This window comes from Vigna radiata, chromosome 3, assembly GCF_000741045.1.
Source record: "Vigna radiata var. radiata cultivar VC1973A chromosome 3, Vradiata_ver6, whole genome shotgun sequence".
Classification (NCBI taxonomy): domain Eukaryota; kingdom Viridiplantae; phylum Streptophyta; class Magnoliopsida; order Fabales; family Fabaceae; genus Vigna; species Vigna radiata.
Genome location: NC_028353.1, coordinates 7,619,246 through 7,632,719, shown reverse-complemented (window position 1 = coordinate 7,632,719; position 13,474 = coordinate 7,619,246). Strand labels below are relative to the sequence as shown.

Below are 13,474 nucleotides of genomic sequence, written 5' to 3'. Positions count from 1 at the left end.
TTCCTCTCAACCTTTCTCTTTCATCTCTTTCACTCCAACATTTTCTCTGTCATCCCTACTCTAGTCCTAATTTTGAAAAAAATCAAAAACAACACTTGTCTTATTTTAATAATTTTCATTCTCAAAATTAAAAAAAAAAAAAGAAACCCCAAACCTTTATTCACCCCCTTCATTCCCCTCAACCCTTTCTCCTTCATCTCTCACTCAACACATTTCCTCTATCATCTGTGCACTAACTCTAACTAAAAAAACACTCATTATTAAATAAAATGGTTAGAGAAAAAAAATACTTACATAAATAAAAAAATTAAAGCACTTAATTTTTTCTTTATATAATTATAAATAAAATTTCAAGATTTAGAATTTTTATTGTTTAATTTTATAATTGAGAATTTTATTGTATTTTGATTTGTTTTTTTCTTTAGTAAAGAAAAACAAGTTAATGAATTTCTACTAACAAAATTAAATAGCCATGGAGCAATATTACGTAGTAGTCTCAGAATGTGAAGGAATGTAAAGGAAGGATGCTCATAAGTCTTGGTGCAAGTTGTGCCCGTCGGCTGTAATATATATAGTGAAGATAATGAAATTAAAGAGATTTTGAATGAACTTTTTTCGAAAGGTGAATATGACTCAATTCTTTACAAAAGTAAATCGTTTAATAATGAATCTTTTTTTAGTTGGGGCTAGTGCAGAGATGACAGAGAAAATGTTTGAGTGAGAGAGATGAAGGATAAAGGGTTGAGAGGAATGAAGGAGGTGAATAAAGGTTTGGAGTTTTCTGTTTTTAGTTTTGAGAATGAAAATTATTAAAATAAGGCAAGTGTTTCTGATTTTTTTCAATTGGAGCGTAAAGTAGGGATGACAGAGAAAGAGAAAAGGTTGGAGTGAAAGAGATGAGAGAGAAATGGTTGAGAGGAATGAGAGAGATGGGTAAGGGTTTGGGTATCTTTTTTTATTTTTTTTTTAATTTTGAGAATGAAAATTATTAAAATACCCTTAATCTTAAAACTTAGAACTCATGATATATAGGAGTATTTTTGTCTACTGAAACCCGGTACACATTGCTAAAATGTACCAACTGAAAAACAGGCGTACGCAAGTTAGCAAACCCCATAATTATATATTATTTTTAAGGTTAAATATGCTTTTAGTTCCTATACTTTTGGGTGATTTTGGTTTTACTATCTCTTTAACAATTTAGTCTTTCAACTTTAGAAAACTCTGATTTTAGTCCTTTTTACCAAATTTTTTTAACTTTATTTGCAGTTTCAAACGCGTTTCTCAATTAACATTGAAGTAAAAATGTGTCAAACAGTGTAAACAATCCAAATGTTATAATGAAACGTGTTTGAAACAACAAATAAAGTTAAAAAAAATTGGTAAAAATGACTAAAATCAGAGTTTTCTAAAGTTGAAGGACTAAATTGTACCTTAGTTTAAAAGAGGGACTAAAACCAAAATCGTCTCAAAGTATAAGGACTAAAAACATATTTAATCCTTATTTTTATTACTAAGGGTATTTTGATAATCTTCAATTTTTACTAATTAAATAATTTTTTTATTTGTCACATCGGTCAAATTCTACACTATTTTTCACATACTTTACTTTTACATAATTTCACATGGATCAAATTCACTCTCACTCGTCTCCAAATCTATTCAAATAAACAACAAAAAATTTACTCTCAAATTTTATCAAATCCATTCTCCCACTCTCTCCCAACTTATATATCAAAAGTAAACACATCCTTAATCTTAAAGAGACATTTTTACTAGAAGAAGTTTGAAAAGTCCAGACATTATGTACTCGACCTCGTAAGAACGTATTTTAAACAATGAGAGTAATGAAATTGGAAGAGATACATCAACCACAAATATAGAATTTAAAGGAAGAAAGAAAGATGATATTTTGTTGGAAGCCGGAAAGGAGAAAGGTGATGTTTCTGACTTCACAGGAAGATATGTTTTGACTTTCTAAATGCATGTCTCCTACATGTTATACTAAAGGATAAAGATTTTTAGACAACATTTTTTTTATAACATTTGAACATCATCATACGTATCATTGTGTGATTGGTCCATAATGGTGTCATTTAGACCAATCATATAATGACACGTATAATAATATTCAAATGTTGTAAAAAAATATTGTCTATGTATCATTACCCTACACTAAAACCACGCATATGCTTAGCATGCTTCTTATTTCAATATCTATTATTATATAGACTTTTAAAACAAGGAGTCACTTAAATTTAAATTTAAGCAGAAACTTTTATATAAACAACTTGTTCTTCTAATAAAATAATATATTACTGTAGATGTTCTTATTCTTATAATTTACAGAGGAAGAAATAATGTATTTGTTGAACATTTATGTGACCACTCTTTACTTGTTAGTTCTTACACTTCACATGTCCATCTTTACCAGCTTTTTCAGACCCTTTCATCCACATTTCTCTATATATCGCTTTCAACGGTCAAAGCTCGTTATGTGCAACCCAGTAGAATATTCAAATCAAAATTATTACTATCTCATCTTTTATATAATGTGCATTACTCAAGCATTTCCCATTCCTTATTATATTTATTTATATCCTCTGCCACTCTTTCACTCTTTATTAATAATTCATTACTTCCAACTTTCAAGGATTAATCATCGTTATTATACATTCTCACACATTCCCACCCCTAAATTACTTCATACTTTTTTCAGTTATTCAATCTTCACCAAGTACATATATAACCATAAACCTTCTTCCATTAAAATCAACACTTATAACAAAGTGGATTTAACACTTAAACTGGTTAGCACTAATATTTAATTAAAACAAAAGGTGCAAACACAAATTGCAGACACTGTTCCCTAGAGTTGGCCAGAAGAGTGTGCGAGATAAGCAAGTGATCCCACAAGAGGTGCGTTGATATAAGTAGCAGGTTCTGATTGCTCGTAATCTGACCGTTCATCAGGGAACCGATCATTCAGATCTGGTCCTCCAACAACGGCACCCACTAGAGTGTTGGGATTGGGTGATTCTGAATTCATCACACTGAACCCTGCCGAGCATTGGATCTTGCCAGGGTGAACACCAATGGACGGCAGCGATGAGCCCCTGTGGTGTATCCTTCGCGGAAACCGTGGACCATACCCCACCATGTAGGACATCTTCAAGGGGTTCTCTCCTAACAGATAATCCACCTTGAAAATAACAGTAATAAATGAAGATCAATATTTTCATAGAACAATAATCAATATTCCGATGGGTCTGTCTAGTCTCTGTACCTGTTTTTTGGCTATAGCACGTAGTCTTTTTGGGGTCACTGTGGTTCCACCGCAGTTCACAACCACATGGGCTTTGGTTAAATACTTAGCATAAGCTAAGAGTATGAAGGAGGTGGAAGTCACGTACTGCATATTGCTATCACCCATCTTGAACAGAAGTCCACCTGTGTTAACAATGGTCATACAATAGTTGAGTAAAAGAAAGAAAAGAAAAAAGAAAAAGGAAAAGAAAAGAACTTTGCCTGGGGTGAATCGAGAAGAGGAGGAACCGGGGATAACAGAACAGATAAAATTGTCTGCATGCCCCTTGTAGTCATGCAGGGATTGCACCTTCCGAACAAGAAATTCCTAAAACCAAGAACACAAACACAAACATGAGTTGGAAACCATTATTGTTTTTACCACCCTTTCAAAAGAAGAGGGATTGATTTTGATTTTGGACCTTGGAAAGCAGTATCCTTGCTCCAACATGCTTGTTATCCCATCCAAAGGTATTGTCAGAATCTGCAGCCCCAAGGGTCTGTCCATTTGCTTTAATGTAGTTTAGGTACATTGGGTTCTTAGTAGCCTTGTGAAGCCAAGCAGCTCCCCACAACAGCTCATCCTAACGTATTTCCATGGCATCATTCAGGAACTGTTCTTACTTTACACAGAAATGCAATAGAAATTTGTTTTCAAGGCATCACCTGATAACCAGAGTAGGAGCAATAAAAGGGGCACACAACGGACTTCAAGCCATTGCTGTAGGATCCCCTGTATTTATCAGCAAACTGGAAAACCTATATTCATGAACAAGCACAACATCACATTTTCAGCATTACTTTAGAGAACTACGGTACAATCAAAGTGTGCTTTTCGTGTCAAATGAATCACATACACGAATAGCCCTCCTAACCAAAGTTTTGGAATAGGCTGGGTCAGTTTTCTTGAAAGCCAGAGAAGCAGCTGCAAGAGCCGCAGCAGTTTCTGCAGCCACATCCGAACCAGGGTTGTTTTTATCTACTTTAAAAACACTTCTTGGGGTGTCCATGTCCTCGGGTCTCTCCCAACAAGCGTGGTCCTTCTCAGCATCTCCCACCTGCAAAAAAACCACACCCAATAACCGTACTTTCCTTGCTTTCTCCGTAGTCATAAGCATTTTGGCGCAACATGACAAAAGTTGACAAATAAAAGGAAAAATGATGAAGAGAAGAGAAGAGAAGACTAACCTGGACATAAATGGTGTCTGGATGTGCAGTAGCTTTAAGAAGATAATCTGTGCCCCAACGAATGGCCTCTCTGGCATTCTGCAACTCACCTTTCATCACCCCACCAAACTCAATAACACTCCAAGAAAGCATGGTGGTGGTGAAGGCCATGGGAAAACCAAACTTGACATTGTCCCCAGCATCGTAATACCCTCCAACCAAATCAACCTGCATTGCACATTTAACCCGAAATAAGCAAAGTGCACAAGCCAAAGAACAAAAAGAAATTGGAACTGAGATAAAGGGTAAAACTCTGGTGTTGATAGTATGATACATTCATGGCGGAGCCATCAGATAGAGCAGAGTCCCTCCTCCAAGACATCCTCTGGTTAGAAGGGAGCTTCCCTGACCTCTGACCCTCAAAAAAAAGGATGGATTTTGTGAGAGCATCTCTGTAGTTGTGTGTGACAGAGTGAGGGTGGTGGTGGGAATGGGGAGTGAGGGAGTGAGAAAGGGTGGAAAAGACAGAAAGAAGGAAAAGGAGACAAGAAAAGAGAGAAAAAGTCATATTGAACTGCCCAAAGTAAAATGAGCAGACCCAACCCAACCAACAACAAACTGCAAGTATCTCTTGCTCCTCTTGCATCTATTTATAAAAGCCAAAAGCTTCCTCAGCAACGTCCCTGTTTGCTTGGTTACAATACAACAATAATTAGGTCCACATCCTAAACTGAAAACCTAAGCTAGCTAACTAGCACTACCACTACAGCAAACCCAATATACAAGTTTATTATCAAAAGAGTTATCAAAGGCCTATTTTAGGAAACTGATGTTAAATGAAAATAGAAACTAGTGGGAACATTCATCAGGCAATGGTTATTTCATAAAAAATAATCATATATCTTCAATTTTCTCCTCAACTAGTGGCTATTTTTCTTTAGAACTTGTTAGTATGAATCTATCAAATTGTAGGCATAAACTGCTGTTTGGTGTTATTGAACAAACAGGAAACATCACTAATAAGCAGGTTTCTGATACAAATTATTAGCTGGGCTAGTTAGATTTGAATTCATATTAATGGAGTTTGGTGTGTACTTGTAAATATTCTTTTCCATGAAAAACTAATGTCTTCACATCAATGAATACTTATGCTTTTTGTATAAATAGTATACCATTATCTTAAAGATCCCTCTTCCTGGGTATAGATTGTCATGGACATTATTTACTACAGATTACTTTTCTAGTGATAATCAGATAATCAAGTCATTCATACACATCAATGGTGCTAAAACATAGTGACAGTCTTTGGTTCCATCTCTTAACCACTTGATTCCTGTCCATGCAGACTTACAGAAACTAACCTTTAATACTATTTTAACCTTTTACGTTTTATATATTAAGAAAATACTTTTCGTAATTATTCATTTTTAACAGAGTTTTTAAAAATAAAAAAGATTATGTTTTAAGAAAATAAAATGAATAAAATTGTGCAGTTTATTGATTTGGATAATAATATTTGGACAATATTTAAAAGCCATCTTAAACCAATAACATAATAACACATAAATAATATTAAAATGTTGTTAAAAAAATATTCTCTAAATATCTTTGTTGTTACGTTGGTTTAACACTTTTTTGTTTTTCTAGTCCATTGTTCTTAACAGGAAAACAAAGGTATTAACTTTTGTTTAAATTTGTATTTTTTTGAGTGAGGAAATGCAATAAAAACAAGGACACGGTGCTCGAACATGAAAAACTGTCGGAGAAAGGTGATGAACAGAGCATGGAGAAGAAGTATCCCTTGAAGTTCTCCAAGAACCATTTTCGCAAAGGCCCATACATAACAGATATGGAACTTATATATAGGGATAAGTATGATCCCTCACACATATATAATTCCAATTCTTACCATCCTCATTCTGCGTTATATGTTTTGTATCGTTGATACAATTTCAGTCATGCATGCATGAACTGCTACAAGTTATGCAACTCCTGCCGCTATTACTGTCTAAAAAATGAGTTTCTTTTTACATGGAACAATTTCTCCAAATATTACAAATGGACAAGTTAAAAAATATGATTGATCATAGACTAAGTTGTATGGATTCATGATAATTCTAAAAACAAAATTGTGAGTATGAAAAAGTGAAGTTATCATTACTTCTACAGACTTCACTTTTTCAAAAGAAGTTGTGTGAAGTTCTTATAACGTTGTTTTTAAAGTAATTATGAATTCACATAACTTAACCCACGATTAATAATATTTTTCTGATTTGTTATCTGAACAAATTTGTCTCATATATTAAAAAAAACAAAAAATCATACATTGCATCTCCTATGTAATAGGATTTTGAATAATATTTGAAGTGTTTGGTTTACATGTCAACTCAACATACTTATACTTCATAAGATAAATTTAATTTAAGATAAAAATACTTAATAAATGCACGGTTAACTTTACATTCAACACTTAAATTATGTTACATAACAATCAAGGCAGAAAAAAGAGCATACAAAAACCAGCATGACAGAAAAGCAAACACTATATATAGAAGGTGTGTCTCTATCTTGATGAATAACATTTTAAATGCCTTCAAATAGTGATGTATGTAATTATGTAGACCACGAGCAAAAGTGTGAGAGTGATAAATGTAGGAAACAAACAGTTTCTTATGTTACGAGAAAGAATGAACCAATCTCATATTCAGAACAATGGTTGTTTTGTTTTTTCATCCCTACAAAAATTCCTTTAAGCCTATGTCACATAAATATTTCATGAATACCATATGTGAAACTAACACAATTTCGTGGCATTCCACGTGCTTCAAGCAAAGGGTATTAAACTACTACCATTTGCTAATAACTCTGCACCATATGTATCCCGTGATCTCTAATTAGTTGGTCGACAATATTAAATGAACCACTTATTCTATGGTCAAAATTTCTGGAAGAGGTGTAGAAAGAAATTTGATGGGATGCATGAAGAAACACCCTTATTCTATTCATTTGGACTTTAAAGTGTGGGCTGATAGAGGCTTTTAACACAATTTTTTCTTTTTCTTCACTTCGATTCTTGACCTTTGTTACGTTAAATGTTTCAATCACATCAACTTCATTATTCCACAATATTGAATCACTTTTTTTTCACCAGTGATATGTACAAACTCAAACTCAAACTCATTGACAACGACTATCTTTTTCTCATCACCTTATTATTAACAACTTATTAATAAAGAGAAAAATAAAAATACAACATAAATTTAACTTAATTTGACATATTAAAACATTTCATCTCCATAAATTTACCTAACAAAGATATTATTATTATTTAATATAGATATATTTTAGTAAAAATTATTGAGCTTCATGTAATTTTCTCTAACAAAAAGTTACAAATCTTGTCAATATAGTTTTTTTTTTTGACAAAAATTTCTTATTCAATTTTATGACAAAATTGTAAATAATATAATGACACATAAGTACCTAATCCCGTTCTCATTCAATTTTTATATTCTTTCTTTTTATTGTTCGTTCTCAAATTTTGATATATAATGATTTTAAGAACTAACATAAAAAAAAAGTACATAATGTATGATATGTAATATAATAATAACATAAAGAGTTTGCTAATAAAGATCTAACTGCATTGTAACGACAACTAAAAATCTCCTAAAAACATTTAGTTATGCATCAATTTGGTCTCCTAGAGATTAATGACAAAAGTTGTCAATACTTGAAATATAGCCAAATTAAAACCTTTAAATTGATTAATCCAAAATATAATTTGAATTATTATTTAAACAAACTAATTACTTCAAAACTTCACTAAATTAACACGTCAGTCCTTCCTTCTCTATTTAAACCATGATCCAATTCATCACCTTCCCATTTTTTCTTGAAACATGAGTATGTATTCAAATATAATATGAATAACACTTATTGAACAAGAGCTTCCTTTGCTCTATCCTTATCATATCATAGGTCCTCCAAATCTTCAAGTGAGGTCCCCAATTAGAATATTTATTTCCTTTTACTTTATTGCTAAGTGGCACCAGAAATAACAAAGACCAAAAAAGTGATGCTTTATCGAATAAGAGCATGCCTAAAAGCATATGCACGCATTCAAGTCAAGTCAGAGAAGAATGGAATGCCATAAGAGTTCAACCATTCGTTGCCTTGAATGAAATTTTGAACCGTGAACTGGCTTGCCTCAGTGGAGTTGGTGATGACCCTATAACCAGGCCACGTAACTCTGCCACTTGTATTTGCACCAGGACCTCTATTGTTGTACTCTCCATAATACAAAGTATCCAATGCAAACGTTCCATTCCATTCCAACCATCCTGCAGGCTCTATCAGATCCTCCATCAAAGAATTCAGAAAAACAGTCCTCGAATACATCTTCCAGGGACGACCCAAGTAATTCCTGAACTCAGATTTCACAGGGATCAAATCAGCAGCTGCTGCAACCTTGCAGTTTATGATGGAAATGCCGGTGCTTTGATTAGGGTCTTCTCTACCTTGTGCAGTGAACAGGTTCCTCTGGTTTTTATTAGGCTTTCTTGCGTACAAGTTGCAGTTCTGGAGCACCGCCGCTGCATTACCAAAGATGAAGTCCACGGTTCCATAAACGTCGCATTCGCGGTAGAATTGACGCAGAGAATGGACATAGAGCGTGTCTTGGTAGGCAACAAAGCTGCACTGGTAGAAAGCTGAGAAATCAGCACCGTTTCTTAGAGCCACAGCTTGGTGTTTGCTGGGCCCAGCTGAGTTCTCAAAGGTTACACCTTTTGCTATGAATCCGTCTCCAACCACAGCTGAACGCCACAAACATCAATTCCATACATAAGTGTTTATAGTTAAAGTTGTCGGCAGCTGTCATAAAATATAAACGAAATATATGTAGGCCAAGGTGTCTTGTCATGAAGGGCACATTATTTTTGGTTTTACAATATATATATATATATATATAAGACAAAGTTCTTATGCAATATATCTCTAACTCTTTTTGTGCTGTCCATCCTGTAAATCCATCCATTTTCAATTTTAAAGAAATATATACCAAATTATTCACATGTTAATTCTTCTTCCTGAACTTAGATCTTAAGTCAATTATCAAGAAAAAAAATGACATTACTGATATAATAATTTATATGTACTTAACAGCCAACAAAATAACTGTTACTCAATTACTAGTGTTGCAAAAGATATTTTCCTTGCTATTTATACCTTTCAATTTTGTTTGTAATAAAATAAGCTTGATAGATATTAGTTAGTTAATCGCAGGAAAAAGAAAAGGCAATTGATACGTTAATCCCATAGCTTTAATATATGAATTTAATTGGTAGGCTTGAAACAAGTAGTTTAATTCTAGTTGTCTTGTTCAAATCTAATTTGTTTCCCAGAAATGAAAAAAAATATAGAAAATGACAAAGCGCAGGTTCCGATAGTAGTAATTCTTATCAGTATGCTTGTCAGAGAACCGACACCGGCCCGTGATTTTGATATTCGAATATAGGTTACTATATAGAGCATCTGAAAATGCTGATAAAGGTCTAAGTGCTTCCCGCTTTATTGTGTAATGTGATTGTGATATTCGAATGTTTGTTTTACCTTTACTATATACTAGTAATAATTCAAATAATGGAAGGAGTGACATTTTTGTCTCTATTTTTTCTTCTGCTATATTATTGCCTTCAAATTGAATGAACATTAATTCAGACAAATTAGTTGTTGGACTTTTTGTTTTCATGTTTGTTTTATGTTACCCTTAAACAATGAATACCAAACAACTTTCTATGAGGAACACCAGTATAAGGAAATTAGAAAGGTTTTAGTAAAACGCACCGACAGTGGCAGATTGGAAAGTAGTCCAGCCATCAACGACGTTCCTGCTTGCCTTCACAACAGTCTTTCCAATTCCATCTCCGACCCACATCAGATTCGTCTTCCTTCTTATTACCTCCACGTTCTCGAAGTATGCCCCAGCTTTTATGTGTATCACAAATCTACACATTTCAAAAATTTACCACTTCATAAAATGTCAAACAATTTAAAACCACATATATAATGGCTATGCTTTTCGATCATATCATACCAGTTTAATATTAATATTTTACTTTTATTCTGAAAATGCATTCAATGCATCATTTAATATCCTATCGCTATTACCAGATCATCTCTATCATACATTACAAGATTTGGTGAATCTTACTTCTAGTTTAATTTTTCTTGTGATTCTATATAAAAATATTAAAGAGTTTGTTTAACAAGTTCCAATTAAAAAAAGAAAAGAAAAGAAAAGAAAAACATAGTACTGAAGGTGATAACGTGATGGATAAGGTGGTAGTATACTTGCCTGGTCGCGCTGGAGTTTGGAGCTGCCGCCACTGCTTCACCTATAGTGGTGAAGTTGCCACTGCCATCTTTGGCCACAACAAGGTCGAACTTCGTTTCATTCACCTGAGCTTGAAGCAACTTCCGGTCTTTAGGGGTAACCCAGGACGGGAACCCGTCTTTCATCTTTCCATATTCGGGAAAAATCTCGTTCTTTAACTGTTTCTTCTTTTCGGGCACTTTCTTCAGCATGGCCAACGAGTTGCTTACGAGATGCGAAATCTCCATCAGCCCCTCTTCAATCTTCTCCCTCACGTGCCCTTTGCTGTACGCAAAGCCATCCAGACACGTGTACAGGTTGGTCATGGCGCCGCTTAAGAGAGTCTGAGAGTCGTGGTAACGCTTCGGCCCTATTGTGCTTTGGCAGAGATCCGCCACGGTGGTTTTGAGCTCCTCCACGGTTTCGTCGAAGAGGTCGAGGCAGTCGTCAAGAGCTCGCTGTTCGAGTTTGTTGAGACTCGGGAGCTTCTTTCGGAGACTGCTGCAGTTGGAGGAGGACAATGTGACCTCGTATATGGTGTGGTTGACGACAGAACATATCATTTGTGGTAGGTTTTTTGAGGTGAGATCTGGGAAAGAGGTAAGGGTTGAGACGCAGAGGTCCGGGTAGAGTGTTCCCTCGCATGTGGAGTTTGCTACATGGAAATGGAGCTGGGTTTGTTCCAGGGCTCTCGTTGCTTCTGCGGTGATGCTGAATTGGGTTGCTGAAAAAAGGAGTATAACATGAAGCGCAGAGAGAATGCAGGGTATGTGAGGTAGCATTTTTCTACTGATAAAGAAGAAGAAGAAGAAAGAAAAGTGATAGCAATGGATCTCTAGCATGTGTGAAGTGGGGGTGGTAGAAATTCTGTGGATAAATAGGGTGGGTGAAAGCTGGCATTAATGAATTAGTGGGGGCTTCTCTTTACTGTTTGTAATTTAATTTGTCTTACACAACCACGTTCAAATTACTATCTCTTTTTGAAATTTATTTTTGTTGATTTTTTTAACAAAATGATGCACTTTTATACACTATCCCACGACTTCAACTTTTATTTTATAGAAATCGGACAAATTTACAAAACTAAGCCTATATAACGTAAAATATGCAATTTTTTAAAATTTTACAAAGAAATACATATGATTTTAATTCAATCAAATAGTCAACATAAAAGTCATGGGACTTTGGGCGACTTTGAAGTTGAAGTAACGAATGGTGTTAACGATTTTCAATTTTAATTGAAAGTCGTATAGGATAAAACGAATTCTAATTTTCATAATAATGGTAATTAATTACAATATGAATGTAATCAATTATTACGATTATTTTATTATTGTAATTGATTACAATTAGGATGTTATTTATTAGCAAAGTGTTTTAGTTATTGTATATACTTTTGTAATCAATTATCAAAGTGGAACACGTATGGATTAAGATTTTATAATTGAAGAAAATCGTAATATATTAAATGATTATATTATATATTTTATAATAATTAAGCTATTTAAGTGTTATAATTAAGTATTAAGTGTTTATAGATTATTAGTCTGAATCATATTACTTAGGTGATAAATAACATTTAGTTTGTATATTATTGATTATTGATAAATAACATCATTACTTCTCACATTTTGTGAACATAAAAAAAAATAAAACATAAGAACAAAATGTTTACAAACTGTGAAAGTAATTTATAGATGAATAATAGTTAACACAGTCCAAATAAGCGAATATAGAAAGTAAATTTTATAAGTCCAAATAAGCATGTATTAAAAGTAAATTTATAAGAGGATAAAAAATGAGGAGGAGGTAACCTGTACTTTCTTCAAGTTGAACAATCCGAACATCAAGAATGTTAAATTAGGTCAATGAAAACCCATTAACCATTAATGGTTTTAAGAAAATCAAAGGATATTACAACTTCAATACCTATTGTAGAAGACCTTTTAACTTTTACAAAAGGTTCATAATTTAGAGGAATTTCAAAGCATAAAAAAAAGTGATAATGAGGTGGGGATATGATAGAGGTGCATTGTCTCATGTAGCCTTTTTTGAGAGACATCTAATTAGATGAGTCTAGTTCATCTCTCTTCCAATTAAGAGTGTTCACGTCAAAATCAAGTCTTCTTCAGTTGTTTGCGCATGATTAATGACACGAGGAAGTAAAGTATACCAAATAATATAGTGCATCATTTAATTATCAACCTTCATAGACCCAACAAGTAATCTACTATTGTTGATATTCTCATTACAAATCATATTCCAAGCATCATGACTAGAATAGCCATTTTTCCAATAACCTACCATATTTCCCTCAAAAATATATGTTGGTCGGTAATTTTGTAAGAGAAAAAAATATAATGAATTGATTTTAATTAGTACTTTGGTAAATAATTCCATCATTAATATGCATGTTGTCATAGAAGACTCACACTAATTTAAAAAAATAAGGTTCTTTTAGAGTCATGAAATCTAATAGACTAGTATTTACGAAAACATTATAGTAGTCAAAATTTTCTTCATCAAAGAATTTATATTCAAGGTACTTAGGTTAAAAATATCACAATTGAAGAATTTTGAATAATACCTTGAGTATTGGTGAAAACAAGAAACCGTGTCACAGGG

General features: G+C 33.4%; 2 protein-coding genes across 2 annotated transcripts; both read right to left on the bottom strand.

The window, feature by feature from the left end:
• Positions 1–2,744: 2,744 nt before the first annotated feature.
• On the bottom strand, positions 2,745–5,120 carry LOC106757053 (endoglucanase 1). The gene is made up of 8 exons (XM_014639634.2): positions 4,808–5,120; positions 4,495–4,701; positions 4,164–4,364; positions 3,973–4,065; positions 3,729–3,890; positions 3,529–3,634; positions 3,287–3,450; positions 2,745–3,202 (listed from the first exon to the last, which is right to left on the bottom strand). The coding sequence occupies exons 1-8, from the start codon at positions 5,117–5,119 to the stop codon at positions 2,870–2,872; spliced, it is 1,578 nt and encodes a 525-aa protein (XP_014495120.2). The 5' UTR covers position 5,120; the 3' UTR covers positions 2,745–2,869.
• Positions 5,121–8,236: 3,116 nt separating this feature from the next.
• On the bottom strand, positions 8,237–11,800 carry LOC106757978 (pectinesterase). Its single transcript, XM_014640849.2, has 3 exons — positions 10,832–11,800; positions 10,321–10,481; positions 8,237–9,290 (listed from the first exon to the last, which is right to left on the bottom strand). Exons 1-3 carry the CDS (start codon positions 11,689–11,691, stop codon positions 8,596–8,598), a joined length of 1,716 nt encoding a protein of 571 aa, XP_014496335.1. The 5' UTR covers positions 11,692–11,800; the 3' UTR covers positions 8,237–8,595.
• Positions 11,801–13,474: the final 1,674 nt, after the last annotated feature.